This window comes from Tripterygium wilfordii, chromosome 20, assembly GCF_013401445.1.
Source record: "Tripterygium wilfordii isolate XIE 37 chromosome 20, ASM1340144v1, whole genome shotgun sequence".
Taxonomy (NCBI): domain Eukaryota; kingdom Viridiplantae; phylum Streptophyta; class Magnoliopsida; order Celastrales; family Celastraceae; genus Tripterygium; species Tripterygium wilfordii.
The window spans coordinates 1338202-1362400 of record NC_052251.1 but is presented as its reverse complement, the minus strand read 5'-3'; the positions used below and the strand labels follow the sequence as shown (position 1 = coordinate 1362400).

Below are 24199 nucleotides of genomic sequence, written 5' to 3'. Positions count from 1 at the left end.
TCCGACCCCTTATCTACAACAACTAGTATCTCAATTATCTCATTATAGCAATATCGCTGGCATGTACTAAGTTTATGATCCAACTTCTCCCAATGGGAGACATTCCAATACCATAGCATGAACCGAAAAGCAGAATATCGCTGGCATGTAATAAGTTTCTGATCCAACTTCTCCTAATGGGAGGCATTCCGATACCATAGCATGAACCGAAAAGCAAACTCTTCCTCTCGAAAACGAGTTAGCATAGACCACTTGCTTCAAAGCTCAAGGTTCTTCTATAGAAAATAGATAGAAAGATCGGCTGTTTCACTCTCAGCGAGTCGGGATACATTTGCGGTCATCACATCTGAGATCCCAACTGTTGAGATGTTTATCATTTACCATTGTTGTAGTTTAATAACTTAGTTGAACTTCAACCTACTAATTCTTCAAATATACACCAATTGTAGTAATGATACACCTGACAATTAAACTAACCAATACTGTTGCAACCAAATCAATTTACTCTCAATTTGATTGCACCTGCAGCCAGAAACCACTTTCATTTCAAAGAATGATAGGCCACAGTCTCAAATATGGTAGATGCAGTTTGCATAAGGAAACTTGCCTTCTATCTCAGCTGGAGTAGAAAAGGAGAACAAAGGGCAGAGGAAAGTGTAATTATACGCAAACAAAGAGAGCATTTGAACAAGCATTTTAGGAAAATTGTAATTACAACTTCTGCAAGCTCGTTTCCATCAGGATATATATTGCAATAAGGCCACCATTTGCCAAGGATGGTGGAAATTCTCGAAAAAATGACACAGGTAACATTTACATATCACAGATACAAATGAAAGAATCAACGCTCTAGTTATGGTGCTTTTGCGCATCTGACAAGAACAAATCATTCCCCTAACTCTAAACATTAGAACAACTGTAATTCAATAACTTCATTAACTGGTTAGTTAGATAAATTATCTGTGCGTCAACAAAAACAATGCACCCAAGAGGCAGCAAGTCTACCTGTCAACGCCAGTAAGAACCACCACTTTTCCTGGTATGTGTGATATTAGGACAACCTGTAACCTTGGCCAAGTTGGAACTTACACACAAAAGTCAAGTCCTCGATTAAACATGATGTTTAATCTTTCTATGGAGGAGATAATTGAGACTGATGACTGCTTGCAACCACCATAGATACCATTGCCTTACACAGCAATGTCTTCAATAGCGATGCTTAGATCACCAGTCTTGCACAGTGGAATAGTAGAAATAAAAGCGTCCAAACCCCTTAACCTTGGACATCAGAAGGGAACTCATTGAATTAGAATTCATCATGACCAAATACAAAGGTCATGCTGCGGTCGAGCTATTAGTGGAATCAATGAAGTTACTCAGGAAGTCTTCTTTAGATCCTTAGGCTTCTGCTAGGATCATGATACCGTCACACTATGAGTTGAACATACATCAAACTTTCTCATCAGCTCTATATTCTCAGCAACTGTTGAGCCAGCAGTTCCAACAAAACCAAGTGAAGCACAACTGCATATGGCTTCCTCGATATACAGAAGTACGTCAGGAAGTCTCCGAGATGCACAAACCTTCTTTTTCTTGTCAACAGTATCAAGAGTCCTTCGAGAAGATTGAGACCTCAAGCCATGTCCTCCAGCTGCAATTTTTCTGGCTATTTGAATTACAAACTCATCATTTTCTTTCAACGAATACAACTTGAAATTATCTGAATCTCTTGCCAAATCACCCAAGTAACCACCAGTCCAATTACCCTCAGGAAGATCGGTCATCACAAAAATACGAATAGGTAGAGAACCCCTTTGCCTTAAGGGTTCTAACTTTTGATTTAAGTTTAGAAAAGTAGTCTTCCAGTGGTTCTTGAACTGCCCATCTAACAACCTAAGCTGAGCACAAAGGAAAGGAACCTTTATGGTCTCTAATGCAAATTTCTTCCCTGCATTTACAACTTCAGGGACAAATGGAAGAAATTTAAGGTTCTCAATCAAAGACTGTACCAATGCATCCCTTCGAGCTTCATGGATATCAATAAATAGTTCCGAGCCTTTGTAAGGGGCTGTGAAAAGACTTCCAAATGCCAAAACTGCAGCTGATTCAGCTACAGAACCAGGTCCAAGGGTCCTAAACACATCTCGTCGTTTCCTAACATATTTGATGTGTTTTTTCAACTTGAGTTTTTCATCAGGTTGAAATGAATCTAGTACTGCATCCCCTTCATCATTTTGGTATGTCCAGACAGTAGTTCTGCAATCTTCATCCAAAGCATACAAGCAATTGTCTATGTTACCGTAGAAGCCGGAAAGTATATTCCCACACTGTTTTAAGCTTTCAATCAAAGAAGACTGGGAATCAAATTCATTTAAGCAAACAAAATCAACATCCACACCACACCACATGGAAGCAAAAACTCTGAAATCCAAGGTTCTAATAGTGGAGGCAGATAATAAAGATGAAATATCAATTATGTCAGCAATGGAGATGTACCTGCAATAAAGGGTAAAAAAACACATATAAAGTTCACAAGAAACCCTAAAATCCATAAAATTCCACAGCATAAACATGAAACAGAGTAAGAACAAAGTCCCAAACAACGAACTTAATCTAAAAAACTGGGCAGCCTTACTCTACAAAATAGGATTCCTAAATTTCTTCTCTCAAATTATTCTCACCAAGCAATCACGGAAGAAAATTATGACAATAGACAACCAGAATTCTATGACAAAAAAAAAGATCGAAAGGGAATACGAAAAATTATAGGGAGACATACAAAGAGACCAGACCCACAAACCTCCCAGTCCATAGAAGCTCAATCATGTGATCCCAAGCCGAAAGGCGAATCTCTTTAGGACCCAACACCCTAAACTTAGGGCAACTACCAAGAGCAACAGCATGATGATCAAGAATCGGTGGAACAATCAATGTCCGGTTCAATATACCCGCAATCAACAGAGCATTCTTGAACTCCGAGAGCTGGTTATTAAATCCACTGTGCGGAGCATACCACATGAATTTCTCGCCCGCAGTTGAGATATGGGCTGGGCATTGTGGCTGTCGATTGTCGGTTAATCGGATTGAAAAGAGAGATTTGGGGATTTGACTGTATGATACGATGAAGAAGAGGAGGAAAGACGAGATTGAGACGAGTATGACAGAAGATCTGCGATGGTAGGGTTTTCTCTTGGTTCTGTTGAGATTAAAAAGGTTTTTCATGGTTTTGAGTTTGCATCTGTTTCTTCCTCCCTGTGAACTTCAGAAGTGGGAATGCTTCTTTTTCCTCTACGAGACTATGATGATATATTTGGGCTTGATGCTTTTGACTGGTGTGGGCCTAATAGGCCTTGGCCAACGTAATCTTTGGGCCTAGTAGCGTCACTAAGTGACCTTATGGATCCGTTTGGGAGTGTTTTATATTTTGACCAATCAATGTGAGATGAGGTAAGATTAGAAAATTGTGGTGATATGACGTGAGTGAGTTGTGCTCACAAAAAATGATTGGCGGATCAATAAAATAGTTCTTTCTTTGACGAATTTCTTGGTGGGCTTGATGATGTTGCGGCAGTTCTTTCACCGCAACTCCTCCACATTAGAGATGCTTGAAGGAAGGGTGTCGATGTATTTTGAACATATATGTGATGAAGAAGAGAAGGATTTGACAAAACGAGGGAGATTTGAAGAAGAGAAGAGATTACCTGGGATGGCAGGGATGCACTCTCTAGTCTTTACAGACGGAGATGGTGAGGATGGACGAACGAGAGGTGTTTGCGATCTAGTTGAGGACATGATAATAATTACCTACAATAGATGAGGATAATCGTGTAAAAAGCCCCATATTTTATTTTCAAAACAGAGTTTCGTAAAACGTCACTTGACATGAAAGCAACTTCTTGCTACTTTCACACTTGCCGCTAATTGGTGGAGTTTATCCGTAGGATTTGAACCCTACACCTGGGACAAAAATACTTGAATGGTTAACCAGCTAAGCTCATCACCAGCATGTCTGGTGACCTTATATGCGTGCACCATGTGTGTCAGAAAAATATTTTTCAAATGTGCATTAGGTAGAGACTTATATGGCTGAAATGTTAAGAATTCAAATAATTTATAATAAGTTCATACAGCCCTAAAAGCTAACTGAAACAAACAAAATACCCTAAAATAAGACAACCTTATTAAAGCTGATTCCACAAACAAATAAATGACTTCTAACCAAGACTCTGCACATGCTACATGCTAGTCCCTCATATAAACAGTACCCTGTGGAGCTCACAAGAACTGACCTAAGTTGTATTCTTAATCTCAGCAGAAGCAGCCTTTCAAACTGCATGGATTGGGCTGCCGCTTGAATTCATGCCTGAAGTATTTGAGGCCGGATTAGCATGGAAAGCTGACTGCCTAGATGACCCTTCATGCAATTTTAGTGATAAAGCGGACGATCCAGAATTACCGATAGACTCGCCTAGACTAAGTTTCGACATGCCAATCAGTTCATCAACATTAATTGGGCTCTTGGAGTGGACTGCTGTTGGCTTCAGCACCTCATGTGGCACTGTCTTAGGTGGCTCTGCACTGAAACCTGGCCAAAATGGAACTGAATATGGGAAGAATGGGGAGAAATAAGTAGGATATATCACTGGGTAAGTAGGTTGTGAGCCTTCTGGTTTTGGAATAGCAGGTTCCTCGTCATTGTCATTGGAATTGGTAGAATGCATCGACTCACAATTGTCATCCAAAGGAGGGGGAGGAGGGGGAGCAGCAGCAGCAACTGGAGGCAAAGGGTTTTCATTTTGTCCTTCAGCCAGGGGATGGCTGACTGAGTAAAAGTCCTGAGACTCCATCGGAGTATCGAGTGACTGCAAATTGTGACGGAAAGAAAGGACAAGGATCAGTAACTGACAATCAAAACCAATAATGGATAAAAAAAACCCTTCACAACATAGTTATAGATCTTAAAGTGAGGCAAGAAAGTTAACCAGGATACTGCCCAAATTGACAGTATATGACCATTAAAGTGAACCAATGTCATTAGAGAAAATACATGGAAAGATAGGCATGTTCACATCATATGAACTGCAGTGCCAGTAATTCATTTCAATTAACAGGAGGAAAGCTTCTGCAGCATGCCAAATGCATGAGATGCAGCCAGAGAGAGAGAGAGAGAGGAGTGGGTTCACGAATGGTATATATCTATACAAGTACCGAATGCACAAAGGGTCTGGGTGCTTACTTCATCTGCCACAATATCAAACAGGCTAGAACGCCTTTTCCTCCTAGACACGTTTGTTTGCCTGATGAAATATTTCTGAGCATGGCTGGCCACTTGAGTTGGTGTTCTTGACATGACATAACTGCGTGCAATTCCACGCCAATCGCCTTTCCCAAGCTTCTGCAGCCCGAGTAGAAACATCCTGTGCTCATCTTCAGTCCATGGAGTACCTGCACAACATGTTATAGCCCATAAAGCAAGGGAACTACAAGCAATGGAGAATTACCGCTTAGCATTCGTTAAATTGACCAACTCCTGATTATAAATCTCAATTGCAAGTTTGCAACACCTAGTCAGTGATGACATAGTAACATTGTCTATCAGCTATCCTTCTCATGTACATAATATTGTTTCTTTTTTCCCACTTCTTGTGGGATGACAAAACCCTGAGAACAAATTATTTTAGATAATTTGAGGACTGCTTTGGGTGCCATAACTTTTCACACACCATCAAATGAAAGGTGCTTCGAGGACTGCATTCAAACCTGCTGATAATATTTGTCTACCAGCTACTTGTTTGTTTTCAGAGTGAAACAAACATTAAGCATATTTTTCCAGCCTCAAATCAACAGTAATTAACCTCAGATAAGCAATTAACAACAACAACCCACCACAATTCCTCTATGACCAATTATAAGCAATTATATTCATCTCATCACCTAATTAATTTAACTTTAAAAACAAAAAAGAAAATCTTTTTTTTTCCCGAAACAAGGGAACCCCTACGGCTACGCAAACACAACTACACCTCAGATACTTGAAACAGTCCCTAAACCCCAAGTACCAGTGAAATGGAAATCTTTTTTCTTAATGTTAAAAGAGCTGTTCTTAGGGCACCAACTACCAAAGGAGTGCAACCCATAAGGCACATACACACAGCCTTCCTTACATATATATCCCGAGAGAACAAAAGGCCTAAGCTCACGATCAACATATGGTGATGTTTGGTTAGTAAAAGCAACGATTAGTTTAATAGACTCCTTCAATAAACTATACCAGTTTCAATTTCAAATCCAATCCCATACCATATTTCAAGGAAAACAATCTGTAATCATTGCTCAAAACTGAGAAGGCCGAGTTTCCAAATAATATTCAACGCGAATCATGCAGATTCAGATGTGAATAAAATGATTGATCATATAAACAATCAAAGCTCTCTCAAATTCAAACCAAACACCACAAATGACAAATACACCAGAAACAAATCACCGAACCGAACCTTTTTTTCTTTCACGGCTCGTTGAAGACCCGGGAACGAAATCCTCAGAAGTATATCCATCAGCAGTGGAGCCGTGATCAGGGGTGTTACTGGGAGAGTTGGATCCATTAGCAAGCGACCCGGTATAATGGCTGAGATTTCCCATGCTAGCACTCTTCCGAATCGACCCGTCGGTGAGTCGGACACCGAAGAGCTTGACTCCACGGTTCGGGCATGTCCGCGAGTTATGCCCGTTATGGCCGCAATGGGAGCACCGCCGCGTCATATCAACGGAATCAGATCAAATTCGGATTCTCCTCTCAGATACCTATAAAGTTCCAAACTTTAAACGACCCAGATCAAGTGACCCAAATGGGTCTTCGCCGGTCTCTGCACTGCTCCTCAATTTCCTCAGATGTATACGCGAGCGAGAAGAAGAGAGAGAGGATCAAACGGTATAAATTCCAAAACCCTTAAAATTAGGTTTTATGATAATGAGAATATATTTCTTGTTTTTGTTTGTAATTTAAGCAAATATTAATTTTGATTTCTAGCCGTTGATTTTGTCCAGATCATCGTGATTTGTCATAATTTATATACAAAAAGGAATGGTTAGACCGGTCAAATCTGACTTGGGGCCCACCCGCCTACCGTCTAAAAGGCTTTATTTTAATTTAAAGATGCCTTTTATCTATCTATGGATAATATTTTTTTTTATATATTTGAAATAATATAAAAAAAGATTTTAAGTTAACAATGTTATGTTATAGAAAGTAAGAAATTACCAAAAAGGGGTGGCTCAATTGATAATTGGTTAGGTTAAACATATGTATATTCAATATTTGATTCTAACCATAAATATATTTATTTGTGGTATTTCAAAAAAAAAAGGTAAGAAATTGAAAAAATTCTATATTATGCTTAATTTGCTAAACAATATTTCCAATTTTTAAGTAAGAGATTGAAAAAAGTATAGATTATGTTTAATTTCCTAAATAACATTTCGGATTTTGTCAACACCACCCATCATTATCAATTCTTCATCCCAAAATCTCATCTACGTTTGCAGTTGATTCCAAACCCGAATAAAGAAGTAGGGTTGCGATAGGTCGAAAATCAACGTAAAACTTTGTCAAATTTATGAACATAAGTTTAAATGAGAATATCGTTGGAGCATTCTCTACTTACGATGTATTTAATAAAATAATCTTGGTCTAAATCCACATGTATTACAGGGACCGTCCACGTGGACACATCACATATTATATAATTGCTTACAAGATACCTTATCGTACGAACAATAAAGAAGCTTAAAAAAAGCTTATCCATCTTATCTAATCCCACACATTTTTTATCTTTGGTCCCAGAATTTTTAATCCATTACTATGCGGTCCCCGGGACTTAATCCGACGGCCATGATTTCCTGATCAGAAACGAGTGAGAAATTGCTTTGTAATGGTGACCCAAGTAACATGATGCCCTTATCTCCAAAGTATTGAAGAGTCAATATACATTGTAGTATTGGAGACTGTCAGCTGCTTCGAGCCACCAATTGTGCGTATTGTAGATGATCTCAAACACCTAGTGTCACATGTAATTCTATCACCTTAATGTCATGCACACGCGCACAAAAATTTCTTAATGTCAGGCACGACGCACATGCGTACACAAAAACTAAGGAGACTGCTCAATAATGAGAGCTTTCTATTTAGTTGATAATAGAAACTGAAAAGTGAGAGTCATTTACCTGAGCGGAAGTCCCCCTTTTATACACTCTGATCGTCAATGCTCCTATGCAATTGTAACCGCTCCTTTATGATCGTGAGAGTTGAAAATGCGCATAGTTTATGATAGTATGATTTATTGATCTATCCATGCCGATCAACTCTATGACCGAGTTAATGATTACCAAGGTGACACCTGTTTAGAACAAGGTGATCCCCATAATCTTATAGAATAGACACGTGTCAATGTCTTATTGGAGGAGTATTTTGGTATTATCACAGGGTATTGCTCACTGTGGGAATCAAATTGATCACAGACTATCAGTTGACAGGACCACATTATCATCCCAACACCTGTACGGCCACTATCATTGTAGACATTTATTTTGGATGGTCCTGATTCATCTGAATGCAGTCATTCTGAAAGACACTAGTGATTTGCAAACTCTAATTGCCAACAGTGAAAATCCCATTTTCAAGTATTATCCCAAATGACTTTTTTTGGGTACATTGAAGCAAATAAAAACAACTTCTGTTTTGACAATATTGTTTTGTAATAAATCATGCATCTCTCACAAGGAAGAGTATGTTTATGGATACACAACAATTTTTGATACCAATGTGAATGCTTAACTTACCAGCACTTCAGCAGATGTTACCTATCAATGCTTCAGTGTAGCAATTAATAGTACCGCAGTTGAGATTCAAAAGCAGCAGCAACTTTCATTTCTCATGAAGAACCATATACAGCAGCAATGCATCTATGCTTCTCCTTGCCCTCAGTAGGAACCGTATGTATGCCTGATCCGCTCCGTCAGGTAGTCTCCACTACGAATAGGGGGAAATCTGCACACAGCTAATAGGAATCAATCGCCTCCATATTGAATAGAATACAAATCCAGCGGCAAAATAAAAAGTATATAATCATGAAGTAAAAAAGCACCGTAAATACATTACGAGAAAGGAAAATAAAATAATTATTTCAGAAATAACTATCGAAAATACATTCCGGCTCACTTCCCGTTGTGTGTCCTTAGACCCTTCAAGTAAATAAAGGGAACTACGAGTCTATGAACACCAAGACTAGGATGAATTTGCAGGCAACTAATCTGAAGTCCGGACTAAGCGCAATAGGAAGTTAACCCCAGATGCACAAACTAGGGTCTATCTGACTTATACACATTAAAAGAAATCATCCGAGCTCAAAAGGTTACGATATCCAAAGGGAAAAACTAGTTCCCATCCAGATGGAGCATGCAAGAGATGTACAGAGAAAAAAATGCAAAACAAACCAACTAAAAGCTTTCTCCCTCTTCCTTTGTTTTTCTTTTTGCCTGCTCAAGAGTATGGGAAGAGATCTATCTATATACCTTGGGGGGCATGATTCACTGCAACAACTTTCCAGACATTTCACCAAACAGTCTTCATTAGGATCCAAGAAAAAAGCTACCTGCAGCATTACAAATAAACAGTCAATAGTACGGTAGACATCTCTCTATGACAGAAGCTGAGACACAGCAACATTTGGATATTTCTACAAAGGGGATAATTTCAGCGTCTTCTTGAAATAACATTTCAACACATTGATGCAAGACATTGGAAGGACCTTCAGCTCATTTGCAATACGAATCTAACAAGTCCATTAGTTGCAACCTCATCATTGCTATAGATTTCATTATCATTTGTGAATTAGATACTTGTTCCATAAGAAAGATATTTAATTATTTAAATTTTAAACGATGCTCCATCAACTAAACTGCAACATTTTAAATTGTCAGCAAACTTTTCATGTCTCAGCTATCAGTGAACAGGGCATTTCATCTGAGAAGCAGGGTTTATGTACGACCAAAACAGCTTAAGTCCATATTATTCACTTCTTTCATCATTAGACTTTAGCTTTCATATAACAATTTACTTCTGCAGGGTTGCTTCAGTTCAATGGTTGTCATAACTCATAATGATCTACTCTGCAAATCCACCCAATTAAGCCACATAGTGTCTCTTTAATAACACTATCTTATTAGACATTTTTACAAGCATAAATATCCAACCAGCAGCAATTACAAATTAAGTGGTGAAAATTGCACCGTTTTAAACTATAATTCAGAACTACTGAAAACATAATTATATCCCAAAAAAATAAAAGCCAAAATAGTCATCAGGTAAGTAAATCAAGTTACCGAGTACCGTTCTTGTCCGACTGACATCACTCTGTGAAATGTCGAACTGCAAAATAAATGGCACGCATCGCACAGAAAAAAATAATTTAAATATCAAGAAAACCTCGGCACAGAAGTGTGTAATATATATGTTCATGTATTGATGTCATTAGAACACGCAGCAAACAACTTTTTTTTTAAACAACTCCCGTGCACAAGGTTCCCGCAGTGGCCGGAGTCAGATACGCAGAATGTAAACAACAAAGATAACCTTTTTTTTTAAAAAAAAAAAGCAGCAGCAGCGAGAAAAACTCTTGTACCGGAATAAACAATTAGTCCATCTTTCCATCATGTCCCCAATGTTAACAATGAAGGCCCTGCAGATTCAAATTCAGAAGCTTTAGGTGAAATACAGCATCATTTTGTTAATTCTTGATAATAGTTACAGAATAACATTATTAACTACCAACAGCACATTCAGATCCTCCACATATTACAGGCTTCATCGACAATCCAAATTATTCGCCAACTTGATTAGGAAAAAAAGTTGCACAAAAATTAATCGTCATATTCTGTCTGGCATCCACAGGAATATTAGACTCCTCATAAAATTGACTCGCTATTGAAGCCATTTCAAGGGGGAAAAAAGAAGGTTAAGAAACAAGCTAGAATTTCAATTAGGAATTATAGACTTAATCTTACCCATTTTTATTTGGCACCTCCTCCCATATCCATGGATGCTTGGTCTTGTCCCTACAAACCTGTGAAATTACATAAATAAGATAGGCCTGATGAAAGCAATCAAGCAACTTAAAAGTTCCCGAAATCTACTGAAAGTTGGAGACATACCTGAAGCCCTGGGACACCATCAGTTGCCAGAAGGGTAATCATTCCATAATCTGAGTGCGCAGAAGCTCCATATGTTTCTTCGTCAGAAGATGCCACATTGCCTGAAATTGATATTTCAAAGCTTGCTTCAAACAAGATGGAAGGGTTTCATGGAAGGATAAAGCCTCAATTTTGCGATGTTGTCTATTAGATCAACTTGTATACTTTTTATCATATGATTTGACCAGGATAAAAAGAGAGACTCCAGTTTAAGTCCTAGAAATATAAGCTCCTATGTTCAGTTCAGAATATTGCCCTGAAAAGAAGTTTTTTCCATATTATGAAACAATACCGGATAATTAGCTTCTTGATGCCGCTGCATCAGGAGAGTATTATGAACTCACGACTGCTTCATTAAAACATTTGAATGGTTTGAAGATTTGAAATATAATAATGCGCCATTGAATAACAAATACAACTTAACAAGTTAGCGTAGGGTCATTTTCATTTTTTACTACAAGAAAGCAAGGTGTTGCCTAATGTTAAATATAGTCTACAAACGCCACAAAAAGGCACTTAGAATTAAACTGCTTAAAGTTTGTATAGAGAAATAAAAAAGTGCAATGTCAGATCATGCCATAAAAATGATGCAACCTGAATACATGGACTGATGAACATATAAAAGAATGCCACAAATTTTGAAACCAAAGCCACCAAACAACCACCCCCTCCCAAAAAAATACCAACATTACCCTCAAACACAAAGGAGAAGCGGCAATCATGAGGCATTATTAAGATAGAGATCACGTTTGACAGGGCTATGCAATAAAGGTGATTAACAATAAGCAGCAAAAATGACTTGCTGTACCTGGATAGTGTAATAAGCGAAGGAAAGCTGCTGGTGCATCCAAAGCTCCTAGTGTCTCAAAATAGTCTTCATCCAAGTTCAAAGCCAAAGCAATTAAGGAGATCAATTTTTTTCCAGAAGACCTGAGGTAGAAGATTACCATCTAGATACACTTCAGAATCCAGAATTTTAAAACACGCAGAAGAACACACATCAGAATGCGAAGAATCGTAATCCATTAAAAGATAAGCTGATAGAGTCGTGCCCATACACGCTCATCACCCAAGGCCCAACCGACACCCACCCATATGGGCCGGCTGTACCCAAGGCCCCAGCCCAGCCCACCATGGACCTTCTGTCCGCAGACAGGCCCTTCCATGGCGGACTACACTAGAAAACCTTGGGTTATGAGGAAGGCCCATACCTCCCCCCTATAAACAACACCATCATGCCCACATCTTTCGATGTGGTATTTCTATCATAAGCCTTCAGGGAATTCTTCATCCTACCACAGAGTGGAACGCTCTGATCCTACTGAAGAGGATGCTCTTGCCCTACTGCAGAGCCACACTCTCTGCACTCCCCACCATAATATAATCAAGACATAACCTACCACAGCTTCCTTAACATATTACATTCCATTAAAGTAGGCATACACTAACTCAACTTGACCTTAAGCTATGTGCATGCATGCTGGCAGTAGTATGGTTTTGAGGTACACATGAAAGAATAATTAGGCAAACGAAATAAACTGCAATAATCAGCTTTTAAACTTAGGTGCAAACCATAAAGCACAATTTTGATTTCAAAACAAAGGAGCACTCGGTATGATCCATCATTTGAACTCAGTAAACTATGACAAATTGATACACAGACGATATTAAAACTTACATCACTTTCTCATAATACAACTCCATCGTGGATCTCCAAGAAGGCAGAACTTCTGAAAATTTCCTAACCAGAATAGTAACCAAAACAATGTCACAATCAAACTACTGCCCTATTTGATACGCGTATTCACAAGAAGAGTGAAATAAAAAAGATAATAGATGCAAGTGGACTGCAATTCAAATGTTTACATCGAACAAAAGATACTAAGTTACTAACACAAACCTTGCGAAGGCCACTGGTTTAAGTTTCTTGTCTCCCCTTCTAGCGGACCGACATAGAAACTCTCTTTTGAATCCCCTGTTTTTACAATCAGTGTATTCAATATAAAGGCTTTCATGATGATCATGTCTTCTCAATATATACAATATTCAACCAGTTTCATCAACATACACACAAACACACAAAACGATAAAACAAAAATAAAAAAGAGGAATAAACAGAACCTTTGGAACTCGAAGAGGGGTTTAGGTTCTCATCATAGAGTGCCGAGTAACCCCTGTGTTCTCTGCGAGCCAATTTGGTCTTTTCTTCCAAGGGGAGTGAGAAGAATTTCCTGCTCTCACCAAAAACCCTTCCAAACAATTCTACCTCCACCCCATGGTTTACCAGGTAAAAGAAACCATACTCCACGCATGCCTGAAACAATCTTTCTACTATTGACTAAATTTGTACAATCACTGTATCAATGTACGATAATACAAAATTGAAGCACCAGAGTTACAGTGATGCGAAAAATGGCAATTCTAGGGTTTACTGAACAAGGGCTACTTTCAAATAAAACAGTGAAATGATCAAAAGATAATCAAAGGCCATAAACAGATAGAAGAATACGAACCCGACGAATTGAATTGGCGGTGGAGATGCGGTCAGGGGAGGACAAGTCTATGACTGGGAGCTCCAGTTTATGAGTCTCCGCCATCTCTCTTGTCAACCCGGCTGATATGGTGGCGGTTCTCTTGGTGTTTTTTGCTCCACTGCATATAAAGGATCGACTCGCGGCGGAAATTATTTTAAATTACTCTCTTACTATTTTTCCTCTTATTTTGTAATTTCATCGTTTATTCATTATGCAAATGTTAAATCTAAAATATTACGCATATATATAAGCGATGACTCGGTTGACAATTGATTAGGTTAGACATAGGTGGGATCAATGTTCGATAACAACTGCAATCATATTTCTCTTTGATATTTCAAAAAATATATATATATATATTCTAAATATTTTATAATTATTTTCTCGACTTAAGCATTTCCAGGGGCGGAGGCACCCACAGTCAAGGGTGGGCAGTCGCCCTCTTAAATTTTTTTATATAATTATAATAGTTCATATATTTTTAGAAAAAAAATTATTAGTAGACTTTGCCCCCCTTAAATATTGAGAAAAAAAAATTACAATTAGTTTCATATGTGTTGAACCCAACTCCATAGACCAAGTTTAAACATTAATAACAAGCCAAATGCTCGAATGAGGTTATTATACAATATTATCAAAACATAAAAACTATAAAAAAGCAATTGTAAATGTTTATCAAATTTATGAATACAGTTTTTACTTTTATCTTACTCTTATTATAGTGATATATATAGAACCAACAAAAAATTTGCAGGGGCAACACCCTCGCACTAAGTTCCGCCCCCTTATGTCCAATGCTGGATCCGCCCCTAGGTAGTTTAGAGGTTTCAAAATTTAGTTTGAATTTTTCGTTGCTCTTTTTATTTGTTCTTTTCCTTTTTTTTTCTTTTTTTTTTGTTTATCTTTATATTATTTGGAAAAAAAAATCAATAAAAACACAAGAATGGAAAAAAAATTCGTAACCGATCAATCACCCATTATAATATGTCTTTGGATAGTTGAGTGAGCGTAAGTCTCAGCCTATTAGAAACAACCCGAATCACATTGACGACATGTAAGACTGGATCGAAACTCATGTGAGTAGGGATTCTAAAGTGAGACAAGCTCATGAAATCAGGATTCCCTAAAAAAATATCTAAATTGATTGATTCAAACTTCCAACCTCGAACATCGCACTCCCAAAATCGAAAGACATAACCAATGAGGCTATCCCATGTCGCTACAAGAACAAACTCTCATTAAGCCTCTCAGGTGTCGACTATAAATTAAAACATTATTATGAACTTGTCAATCTGTATATGGTTTTCTATGAGCTAACTGGCCAATTAATTTACAAATTTGACAGCTTGACATGGTCAGACAACGTTGCTTATATTATGACTGAGTTGAAGCACCATATCATTAATGGTTTTCTAGACAACAAGACCCACCAAAAAATGTGCTTACAAATTTTAATATAATAAGAGGAATATTAGAATTTTCAATTTTTACCAAAGAGCCACAAGAAAATTACTGTGGACCATCCTAGGCCTATAAATGCTAGACACGTCGATGTACACAACATATATACTAGGGTAGAAAAAAATCAGTTTCGAATCCAACAACATCACGCCTTTATGAAATATTTACATTTACAGATCCTAACTCTGATTGTATTTCGAACATACTTAATTGATCAAATTCAAATTTGTTTAAATTCAGACAAGTAAACCTGACAATAACCTAATTCGGGTTAGGATCCGGATAAGTAATTCATACAAAATTTCTATGTTTGGATTTGAATCCGTTTTTAAACCGGACAAAAAAATTTTTGTCCAGGCATCTAATTTATTTTCAAACTTATTTTAATCTGGATCGAATAAATTCGGTCATACGGATCGGACAGAACCCTAATATTTAGCTATTTACCTTATATCCATCGTAGGATTTCATATTCGGTGGGTCCATAGAGATCAGACGGTGCACATACCGTGCAATACAAATTGCACTATAGGATTCTTTGTATAAGAGTAGTGCCCAGTCGTACAGACCTTTGTATATACTCGTCTCCCCTTCTCCTGCAGCACCAAAAACGATCACACTCTCTTCTTCGTTCTCTCTCTCGGTCGAGAATTTCTCTCACTAAACGGCCCTACATGGTACAGCTATAGATACGTATATATATAGTCAGAGATATATATATACACACGAACGGAGGAATATATAGTGCTTGCAATGGAGGAGACGGCGCCGATGAAGTCACAGCCTCTGCATAACTTCTCCCTCTCCTTGTTGAAATGGAGCACCAACAACACCACCAACCACCGCCGTTCTCATCCCGAACCCGGACAGCAGAATCGGGAGAAGTCAGACTCAATCCGTCCTCTCCGGGTCGGATCCCGCTCGGCCCGTCCTCACCACCGCTTCGCCTCCTGCTCTTCCTCCATCGGTCCGAAAACGAAGCCGGCGAGACATGCTTCATCTCCGGAGTCGGGAACCGCGCAGAAAGAAGTCGGGCTTCCTCACAACAACAACAACGATACCGAAGCCGAGGAAGAAGAGCGGGAGGAGCAAGAAGGCAAAGATGAACAAGTGGAAGACGGAGGGGAGACTGCGCAGAGGCCATGGAATTTGAGGCCGAGGAAGGTTATTTCGACGCGGGTGTTCATGAATGAGAACGAAAGGACTTACAATGGAAATGGTAATAGCAAGGAATTTCCGGCACAGGGGAATCAGCAGCCGAAATCGATGAGACTCAGGGGAATGGCGGCGTCAGCAACGGAAACGGCGGCGCAGGAGGTTTTCGGAGGAGGGAACGGAGGGGAGAAGAGGAGGTTTTGGATAGCACTGTCGAAAGACGAGATCGAGGAGGATATCTTCGTGATGACGGGGAACAGGCCGTCCCGCAGGCCCAAGAAGCGGCCGAAGAACGTGCAGAAGCAGCTTGATGTGAGGATTCCGTTTGTTGATATTGTTTTTGCTATATTCGTTTTTGGTGTGGCTGTTGATGATCTTTATACTTTTTCTGTTTTGTCTTTGCTTCTGTCAATCTGCCATGGTTGATGTTGTAGGTGGTATTTCCGGGGATGTGGTTAGTTGGGGCTTCCGCTGATGCCTATCGAGTTGCGGAAGCGCCAGTGAAGGTCTGCGCCTTTTCATCTTTTTTCACTGTCAATATATTTTCACTTTTCAATGGGAAAGATCCTCGGTTGCTGAAATGTTATTGTTGCTTCCTTTGCAGAGATAAATAGCTTGCACATGCTAAGTTCCTGATGTAAAGTCTCTGGTCTGTCACTCTAACTTCATAACTGTGGGCGTTGAATTTGTTTGATTTGCTTTAGAATTTTTTGGCCTAACATCGTGCGAGGACTTAGTTTTGTAATCTGCTGTTGCAGAGGTAGATATGGGTTACAGCAAATTATGGACATTTGGAAGCCCTTCGAGGTTGGAAAGTTTGCACCTGCTTTGTCTAGACTTCAATTGGAGGTATACATAGAGGAATTTTGTAAAGGGGAAGAAAAGAAGTTTGGTTTCTTTATGCTTGGTTGTAGTCCAATTGAGGGTATGATACAGTGTAGCATAGATTTAATTTACATGTTATTTAGTAGTTCTAAGCCTAAGATGTAAAACATGGACCAGAAATTGGCTGAATAGAGATTTTTATGGCTTTTGTCTCGGTTTTGTTTGGGTGATTTCTATTTTTTGATCACCTTATGTTTGACAGGCTCCCTACACTGTGGGGGAGCAGAATAAGAAATGTGTAGTTAGTTTTACAAAGTCTAATTCAATACAGGATTTGATATCAAGGCATTGCGTGCTTCCTTGCTCTGGAAGAACTCCTATTATTTTGTTTCAGCTCTGTCGAGATGAACCCCTTATAAGGTTGAAAATTTATTCTCGACAGCTTCATTTTCTCTATCTATATTTTCATTCTATTTTCTATGGTAGCTTAACTAATATTTCTTATTTTGTCTGTAGTAGCCTCAAATTAATTTTGCGCCGCAATAAGTAAATTCGTTATCACTGGTTAAGCATATTTGGTTTGGTCAGTCTAGAGTAATTTCTGTTTTGACAATGACAGTGGACATTTTTTGTTGTGGTTCCCTTCTTTGGCTTGTCGTGGAATGCCCATTCCACTTTTGTTAGGCATATATTTTATATGTAGTATACTAGTATCTCATTAGCTTTGTGTAAACAAATCTTTTGGAGAATCTTTCAGGTACATTCTTCATGATTAGGGTTCTTTGCATATGTAAATGAAGTAGAACTATTGAGAATTGCACAAATTGATGCATGCATATGTTTTTGTTTCTCTTTTTTTTTCCCGCTATTTGCAAATCATGTTAAACTATTTTCTTTTTTTTGTAAAAGCTTCCAAAGCTTGTGAATACTAGTTCACATATCAATTTTCTGTCTGTGTGTGCAAAGAGGCTGGCAAACTCCTCGTGATCGGTATACAGAGATGAATTTATTAAAAAATGATGAGATGATTTGAACGTTTTGTTTTGAAAGTCCAGGAACTTTGCAGCTTATGCAAGGGGGGCTAGCTCATGCTGCTTGACTGCTTCCTAGGCACTTCCTGAGGCTGTGGACAGGTTTGCAATGATGCCTTCCAAGGCTTCATTGTCTCTTTGGTTCCCCAATTTTTTTCCTTGTTCCATACTGTATCAGTTGCCAAACATGTACTACTAACAGTGCTTCTGAGATGCATTGCCCAAAGGGAATTGTATCTGACTTTTGAGGAAAGCTCCTTTTTCATCCGAAAAAGGGTTGCTTGATTGATTGTGTGGGGCATATCTTGTTTGCTTAGGTTTATAAGCATCTATTATTGAGTCACCAAATGTAAATATAACCCAACGGAGATGATCGCTGTGAAGTTTTTGAAAAAGAGAAGTGTATTATGATCAATGGTCCATATATATATAGGTTTTGTCGTTCTATTTCTATCTGTCTTTTCTGTTTCTGGAGTGATTAGTGTTTACTTTTTCTCACAAAGCTCCATCTCATTTTTGATGTAGCAGTTTAGACTGTGGAAACCACTGAATAGATTCCACTAGTTGAGCGGTCCAATTTTCATATGGCTTCCATATAAACTGTCTGAGATTTGACTGGCCAATTTTTGAGAAGTTCCATGTTTTTCTTGCAATCTGGAAAGGACATGAGCTCAGCTGCCTGTCAGTACCACAGGCTTACTTGCTTGTGGAGTCTTCAACATTTTCGGATAAATGTTTAGTCTTTGTGCTGAATTGCTACATGTTCCTTTTCGTTTCTTTGATGAAGTAGCTTTCTTGTGTTTGCACTTTGCATTGCTAAGGCTATGGATCTGGGTGATTTTATGCTTTAATATGGCTCGTGTTTTGACATATAAGAAATGCAATGATCGATGTAGGTGATTGCAGCTAGATTCTTGAAATCTTATGAATCTGAATGTAGATGGGAGAACAGTGTAGAGCTTTTTTAGTCCAATGTGACGCATGATCTTGTAGTTGCTGATTTATTGTGTAACCCTTCGCTTTTGTATTGTTTGTTTCTTTGTTAATATATCTTGTAGGCTGCAGCTGCTGCTCATTCTGGGCTCTTTTTTTTTCAGGGTTTTCTCTGTTTTTTTTCTTTTTCTTTTTTCTTTTTCTAAAGGCAACCATGGTTTGGAACAAAGATGTCATGGTCATTAGGTCATGGGATGTTATTAACTTGGGCAGCACACCTAGACACATGGTTTGTCCTATGGTAAGTCAATGCCTTATTTTGAAGGTTATAGAACTCTTAAATACAAAGTTTCATTGATTCTGCTTGTCTTTAGATGTTTAACTGGTCCCTCAATGGCCTATTGAGGCCAACCTCTAAACCCCCAACTTTAGTTTTGAAATTCCACTTTTGAATGATTGCAATCATTGGGTGAATCATTATAGAGTGAAATCGTATAGGTTCGAGAGGTATTAAGTTTAATTCCCATTGATTAATATATTGGTGGCCACGTGATGGGTTTTTGATCCAATTTATGGTGTCGTTAGGTAGGAAAAGGTTGATTTATCTTGTCGTCGGGTGAGAAATTTTTATGCGTGGTCTGACAATTCGAGTTTAGACTTATATTAGATGTTTAAAAAGTAAATTTGTATAGTGTCTTCGTTACTAAAAAGAATATACACTTGAATTATAATATACAAGTACAAGGTTTACCATTTACATGGAATATTGAGAGTGCCAGAGAGTCACTCTTGTGGACTTCATTTAGAATATTTGGGCCTCATAGTTGGGCTTTTGTTGGGCCCGACTATTTAAAGTTTTAAACAGCAGCCCAAGTTGGTTGGTTCGAATATTGGGCCTATAAGTTGGGCTTTTGTGTGTGACCTGCTTTTGATTTTCTCATTGTTATAAGTTTGCATACTGAGAGTCCAGAGAGAGTGATGATGGAGACGACCAACGAGGAACCGGAGAAGGTAGACTTCGATCCGTCGGAGATAGAGTACGTGAGCTATGGAGGAGAGCATCACCTTCCACTGGTAATGAATCTGGTGGACCAAGAGCTCAGCGAGCCTTACTCCATCTTCACATACCGTTACTTCGTCTATCTCTGGCCCCAGCTCTCTTTCCTTGTAAAAACCCTTTTCTCTGTTCAATCACCCAATCTCTCTAATCTCTTCTCTTGAAAGGTTTTCGGATTGATATATATGTATGTATGTGTGTATGTATGTATATGTATGGGCTAGGCGTTTCACAGAGGGAGATGTGTGGGGACTGTGGTTTGCAAGATGGGTGAGCATCGGAGCTCTACATTCAGAGGTTACATAGCCATGTTGGTTGTAATCAAGCCTTTCAGAGGCAAAGGCATTGGTAAATTCTCTTACAAATGCAAAACTGTATGGATGGAGTAGGTTCTTTTGTGCTCTGTGGTTTAGTTTCTATGAAATTGATTTTCTTTCATGGTAAATTTTCTTACTGTTTATGGGTGCTGTGTAGGGTATATTTATGTATGTCCTGTCAGGATCATAATTCAACTTCCCTGGAAATTTTTGAGGTTATCTTTTTGGGATACCAATACCATATATAGTTTTCCTTGTGTTGAATGTGCTGAGTGACGCTTAGAAAAAGTGTTTCTTTAGTGGTATACTTGTTTTTCAGACTGTACTGTTAAGACCAACTTTGCTTAGCGATGTTTATGTATCCTGTTGCTTGAGCTTTATGTTTAATGTTTCTAAGATGTATTTGTGTCTACTACTGAATGCGCATGGTAATTTTCACATATGTGTTTCTTGAGCTATTTGTCTAACTAATGTTTGTGATATGGGTTCCAGCGAAATAACAATGATCTACTATGTTTACATTTCGTGTTTGTTTTGTTATATGTTTGGTGCTTCTAACATTGTTACTGTTTGGTACTTCTCAGTGGTTCTTACTAGTTTTGCGAGTTATGTTTATCTTTCTGATATCGGTACTGTAAGTAATGGATGTACTTAAGTAAATTAACAATAAGTCAAGTTGTTGTGGATGAATTTTGAGATGAAGTTCCTTCCTTTTGCAGCAACTGAACTTGTTACTAGATCTATTAAAGTGATGATGGAATCAGGATGTGAAGAGGTATGTGCTTTAATTTGATGGATTTGACCTTATTGTGGTTCACATCAGTTGATTCTTCATTGTTCTGTTTTCACCTTCAAATATTTCACATCTTGAGAAATATGAAGCAGCACGGAAAGATATTTTTTGGAAAGAAGGATTCATTGAGGATTTGGTTGTTTAGGATTCTCTCTTTCTTTTCCTTTTCCCTGAGACAATATATTGAAGTGCCAATAATTCTAAATCTAGAGAATTTTGATGAACATAAATTGTTTCTCAATCACACATTGGATGACCTACAAGATCATTCAAAGTATGAAATATGCCATCCTCAATTTCTTCTCTCGTGTGAAATATTAGCTATTTCTAAAGTCTGAACGATTTGCTCCTCTTGTTCAATCTATACCACTTTCCTTCACTTTGAATGGTCTAATTGTGATGTATGATTCAGAAAATTCCTATTACAGCATATAGTTTCAGTTTGACATTCTGTTACAAATAATTTCCCATCAGTTAAAACAATATTTTCGAACCTGTTTTTTGAACAGCCTATGAGGTCAGTTTCTGCTGGAAAGTGCCGCCACTCCCTCTCTTTTTTATTCTGAGTCGCTGGCACACACAACATAGGAAGTTCTGTTAGAGGAATTATTTGGAATTTGGAAATGTTAAAGCTGTCCAAAATTCAATGTTAACCTTCATTTCAACTATGATTGGGAGCAATGGAATTTGCCCAAATCGCACATTGAAATTTGAAAGTAGAACTAAACATTCACTGAATGGGCAGTCTTTGTTTCCATTTCATTCACATCACAACTGCAATATTTGTTTTACTACTTCCATATAAGAACTGAATTGTTTGGTAAGACGTTGCTGCTTAATGTTGTCAAGTTTTTTTAACCTCTCCTCATGCTAGTCAAAAAATACATTAACTCCTAACCAATCTGCTTGCATTTGGTGTGATGTGATTCTTCCCATTCTTTGATCACACCAAACCAAATATTTCCTTTTGTCAAAATCATTGTCTTTGGCTGACAATCATTACATCCTTTTGTATTACAATAAGACCGTTGGATACTGGCTCTCAATTGTTGTTTGTTTTCTTATCTGAAGGTGACACTGGAAGCAGAAGTCACAAATAAAGGTGCACTTGCACTCTATGGCCGGCTAGGTTTTATTAGGGCAAAAAGACTTTTCCATTATTACTTGAATGGAGTTGACGCTTTTCGTCTGAAGTTGTTATTTCCCCGTCAAGAACTACACTCCTCCTTGCATATGATTGCTGATCAAGATGAATGTTGTGATCATGGCGATCACTTGTCCCCTGAAGATTGTTCGGAACCCATCAAGAGCTATAGCTAGATTTTCTCAAGCTCTCTCACTTGTATGAGTCGTCAAGAAGAAAGTGACTGGAGCGAGTTACACTCTCCGGTAAATAAGCTGTTATCCTCTTATGATTCCTCATTCAGCCCCTTCAAAGTCCTTGGATTCTTCTGTCAGAATATTAAATTTTCTTGTTTTAGAATCCCAGTGAACCACCATTGGTAGCTTTGCTATGTCTTTTAAGTAGATAATTACTTAATCCAAGCTTGATAACAGTACGGGCAAAGGCTTTATAAGTATTAGGAGAAAAGCATTAGTTACTGTTGAAAGCAGATTGTAGATCTATTGTGTTTTATTTCTGTCTGTGCTCTTCAATCTTCATTTATCTCATTTTTTGTTCATTTCATTAAAATGAGTGTAACCTATTCAAATGGTGGCAAAGGGATGAAGGGAAGACAAATGTGAGAATTGAACCAGGTAGGGCTAAAGTCGAATTGGGCCGGGTACGATGAGAAACCCAATGTTTGATTGCCAAGCCCAAGTGATAGTTTTCAGGCCTCTTGGTAACAAATTGGGCTGCAAGGTTACTCTATTTCATGGGCTAACTTAGAAGCCATTTGCTCACACTTTGAATGGGCCTAATGTTATTTCTCAGAAAAACTATATATATATATATATATATGCTTGCACGTGCATGAACCTTCGTGTGCAATATGGGGTTCTTCTCCTTTAATTATTTGACCTTTTGCAGACTGAACATCTTTATAGGGTAAACGTCTTTTAATGCACGTGCCCGTGCACATGCTTCCTCTTAAGATCTTGTGATTCACTTGCTCTTCAAATATTAAAATGGTATTTGTTGACATCGTTAAAATAAAGATCTGACTGATAGTTTATAAGTCTATCTGATCATTAATTTAGTTAGACGTGTTTTAAAGTGGTGAGCTCTAAAAGATCCTGAAAATTTTGTGATGGATTAGACTTAAACTTGGGAAACGGAAAACTATCTTACGATGATAGTCAACTTTGGATAAGAGAGTCCATTGATATTTCCTGAGAGTATTTTCTGCGAGAAACTACTACATTCTTTGCTCATCAATCAAATTGGCGTCATAATATATTATAAGAATTCTTTATATACACTTTAATTAAAACTATGTTAACATAAGACTTAAAATAACTAAGAACACATAATATGATTTTCATGATTTATGTTAAATCAAGTGCATTTTTAACAATAATACCTCAAGTTTCTCTACTGATACAATAATAATAATGCAAGTAGACACCCGAGACAATAGTTGGAGTGGTAAGGATGGTGTGTATTACCCTGGTGATCAGGTTCGAATCCCCTTCGCCGTTTAAAATAATAATAAAAATAATGCAAGTAGACCACGTTCCTACCCAATTGGAATTTATTCTTCCAAGTTCATAGGTGACAATCAACTGATTGTTTAATCACACTTGGCCATTAATGTTTTCAATCAAACCCACTAATTAGCTGCCCTAATCATCATAATTAGTATTCAAAATAAATCATAATTAGATGTGGGTCTACCATAGATTTG

At 38.0% G+C, this 24199-nt stretch overlaps 5 protein-coding genes across 5 annotated transcripts; 2 read left to right on the top strand and 3 right to left on the bottom strand.

Annotated features, from left to right (window-relative positions):
* Positions 1-728: 728 nt before the first annotated feature.
* LOC119986536 (O-fucosyltransferase 30-like) lies at positions 729-3274 on the bottom strand. Its single transcript, XM_038831124.1, has 2 exons — positions 2801-3274; positions 729-2496 (listed from the first exon to the last, which is right to left on the bottom strand). The coding sequence occupies exons 1-2, from the start codon at positions 3220-3222 to the stop codon at positions 1416-1418; spliced, it is 1503 nt and encodes a 500-aa protein (XP_038687052.1). The 5' UTR covers positions 3223-3274; the 3' UTR covers positions 729-1415.
* Positions 3275-4074: 800 nt separating this feature from the next.
* Positions 4075-6949, bottom strand: LOC119986451 (transcription factor MYBS3-like). The gene is made up of 3 exons (XM_038831008.1): positions 6495-6949; positions 5237-5445; positions 4075-4862 (listed from the first exon to the last, which is right to left on the bottom strand). Exons 1-3 carry the CDS (start codon positions 6757-6759, stop codon positions 4326-4328), a joined length of 1011 nt encoding a protein of 336 aa, XP_038686936.1. The 5' UTR covers positions 6760-6949; the 3' UTR covers positions 4075-4325.
* Positions 6950-8633: 1684 nt separating this feature from the next.
* LOC119986539 (2-oxoglutarate-Fe(II) type oxidoreductase hxnY) lies at positions 8634-13933 on the bottom strand. The gene is made up of 11 exons (XM_038831127.1): positions 13758-13933; positions 13366-13558; positions 13145-13219; positions 12923-12974; positions 12053-12174; positions 11206-11306; positions 11059-11117; positions 10677-10733; positions 10378-10423; positions 9568-9647; positions 8634-9043 (listed from the first exon to the last, which is right to left on the bottom strand). The coding sequence occupies exons 1-11, from the start codon at positions 13839-13841 to the stop codon at positions 8977-8979; spliced, it is 936 nt and encodes a 311-aa protein (XP_038687055.1). The 5' UTR covers positions 13842-13933; the 3' UTR covers positions 8634-8976.
* Positions 13934-15838: 1905 nt separating this feature from the next.
* On the top strand, positions 15839-17563 carry LOC119987207. Its single transcript, XM_038832037.1, has 4 exons — positions 15839-16706; positions 16829-16900; positions 16999-17043; positions 17153-17563. Exons 1-3 carry the CDS (start codon positions 15993-15995, stop codon positions 17002-17004), a joined length of 792 nt encoding a protein of 263 aa, XP_038687965.1. The 5' UTR covers positions 15839-15992; the 3' UTR covers positions 17005-17043; positions 17153-17563.
* A 2553-nt stretch (positions 17564-20116) lies between these two features.
* LOC119987208 (N-alpha-acetyltransferase MAK3) lies at positions 20117-23010 on the top strand. Its single transcript, XM_038832038.1, has 4 exons — positions 20117-20350; positions 20465-20588; positions 21277-21332; positions 22422-23010. Exons 1-4 carry the CDS (start codon positions 20162-20164, stop codon positions 22668-22670), a joined length of 618 nt encoding a protein of 205 aa, XP_038687966.1. The 5' UTR covers positions 20117-20161; the 3' UTR covers positions 22671-23010.
* Positions 23011-24199: the final 1189 nt, after the last annotated feature.

Bases quoted from the DNA above. Each gene is read 5' to 3' on its own strand.
- LOC119986536 (XM_038831124.1), bottom strand. From the start codon at position 3,222: ATGAAAAACCTTTTTAATCTCAACAGAACCAAGAGAAAACCCTACCAT. The intron at 2,497-2,800 runs GTTTGTGGGTCT...CCTTTATTGCAG, and splicing joins GAGCTTCTATGGACTGGGAG to GTACATCTCCATTGCTGACA.
- LOC119986451 (XM_038831008.1), bottom strand. From the start codon at position 6,759: ATGACGCGGCGGTGCTCCCATTGCGGCCATAACGGGCATAACTCGCGG. The intron at 5,446-6,494 runs GTTCGGTTCGGT...CATGTTGTGCAG, and splicing joins GAGCCGTGAAAGAAAAAAAG to GTACTCCATGGACTGAAGAT. The intron at 4,863-5,236 runs GTAAGCACCCAG...CACAATTTGCAG, and splicing joins TTGATATTGTGGCAGATGAA to TCACTCGATACTCCGATGGA.
- LOC119986539 (XM_038831127.1), bottom strand. From the start codon at position 13,841: ATGGCGGAGACTCATAAACTGGAGCTCCCAGTCATAGACTTGTCCTCC. The intron at 12,175-12,922 runs GTAAGTTTTAAT...CTTCTACCTCAG, and splicing joins TTGTATTATGAGAAAGTGAT to GTCTTCTGGAAAAAAATTGA. The intron at 10,734-11,058 runs GTAAGATTAAGT...TTGAATCTGCAG, and splicing joins GAGGTGCCAAATAAAAATGG to GGCCTTCATTGTTAACATTG.
- LOC119987207 (XM_038832037.1), top strand. From the start codon at position 15,993: ATGGAGGAGACGGCGCCGATGAAGTCACAGCCTCTGCATAACTTCTCC. The intron at 16,707-16,828 runs GTGAGGATTCCG...TTGATGTTGTAG, and splicing joins ACGTGCAGAAGCAGCTTGAT to GTGGTATTTCCGGGGATGTG.
- LOC119987208 (XM_038832038.1), top strand. From the start codon at position 20,162: ATGATGGAGACGACCAACGAGGAACCGGAGAAGGTAGACTTCGATCCG. The intron at 20,351-20,464 runs GTAAAAACCCTT...TGTATGGGCTAG, and splicing joins GGCCCCAGCTCTCTTTCCTT to GCGTTTCACAGAGGGAGATG. The intron at 20,589-21,276 runs GTAAATTCTCTT...TTCCTTTTGCAG, and splicing joins TTTCAGAGGCAAAGGCATTG to CAACTGAACTTGTTACTAGA.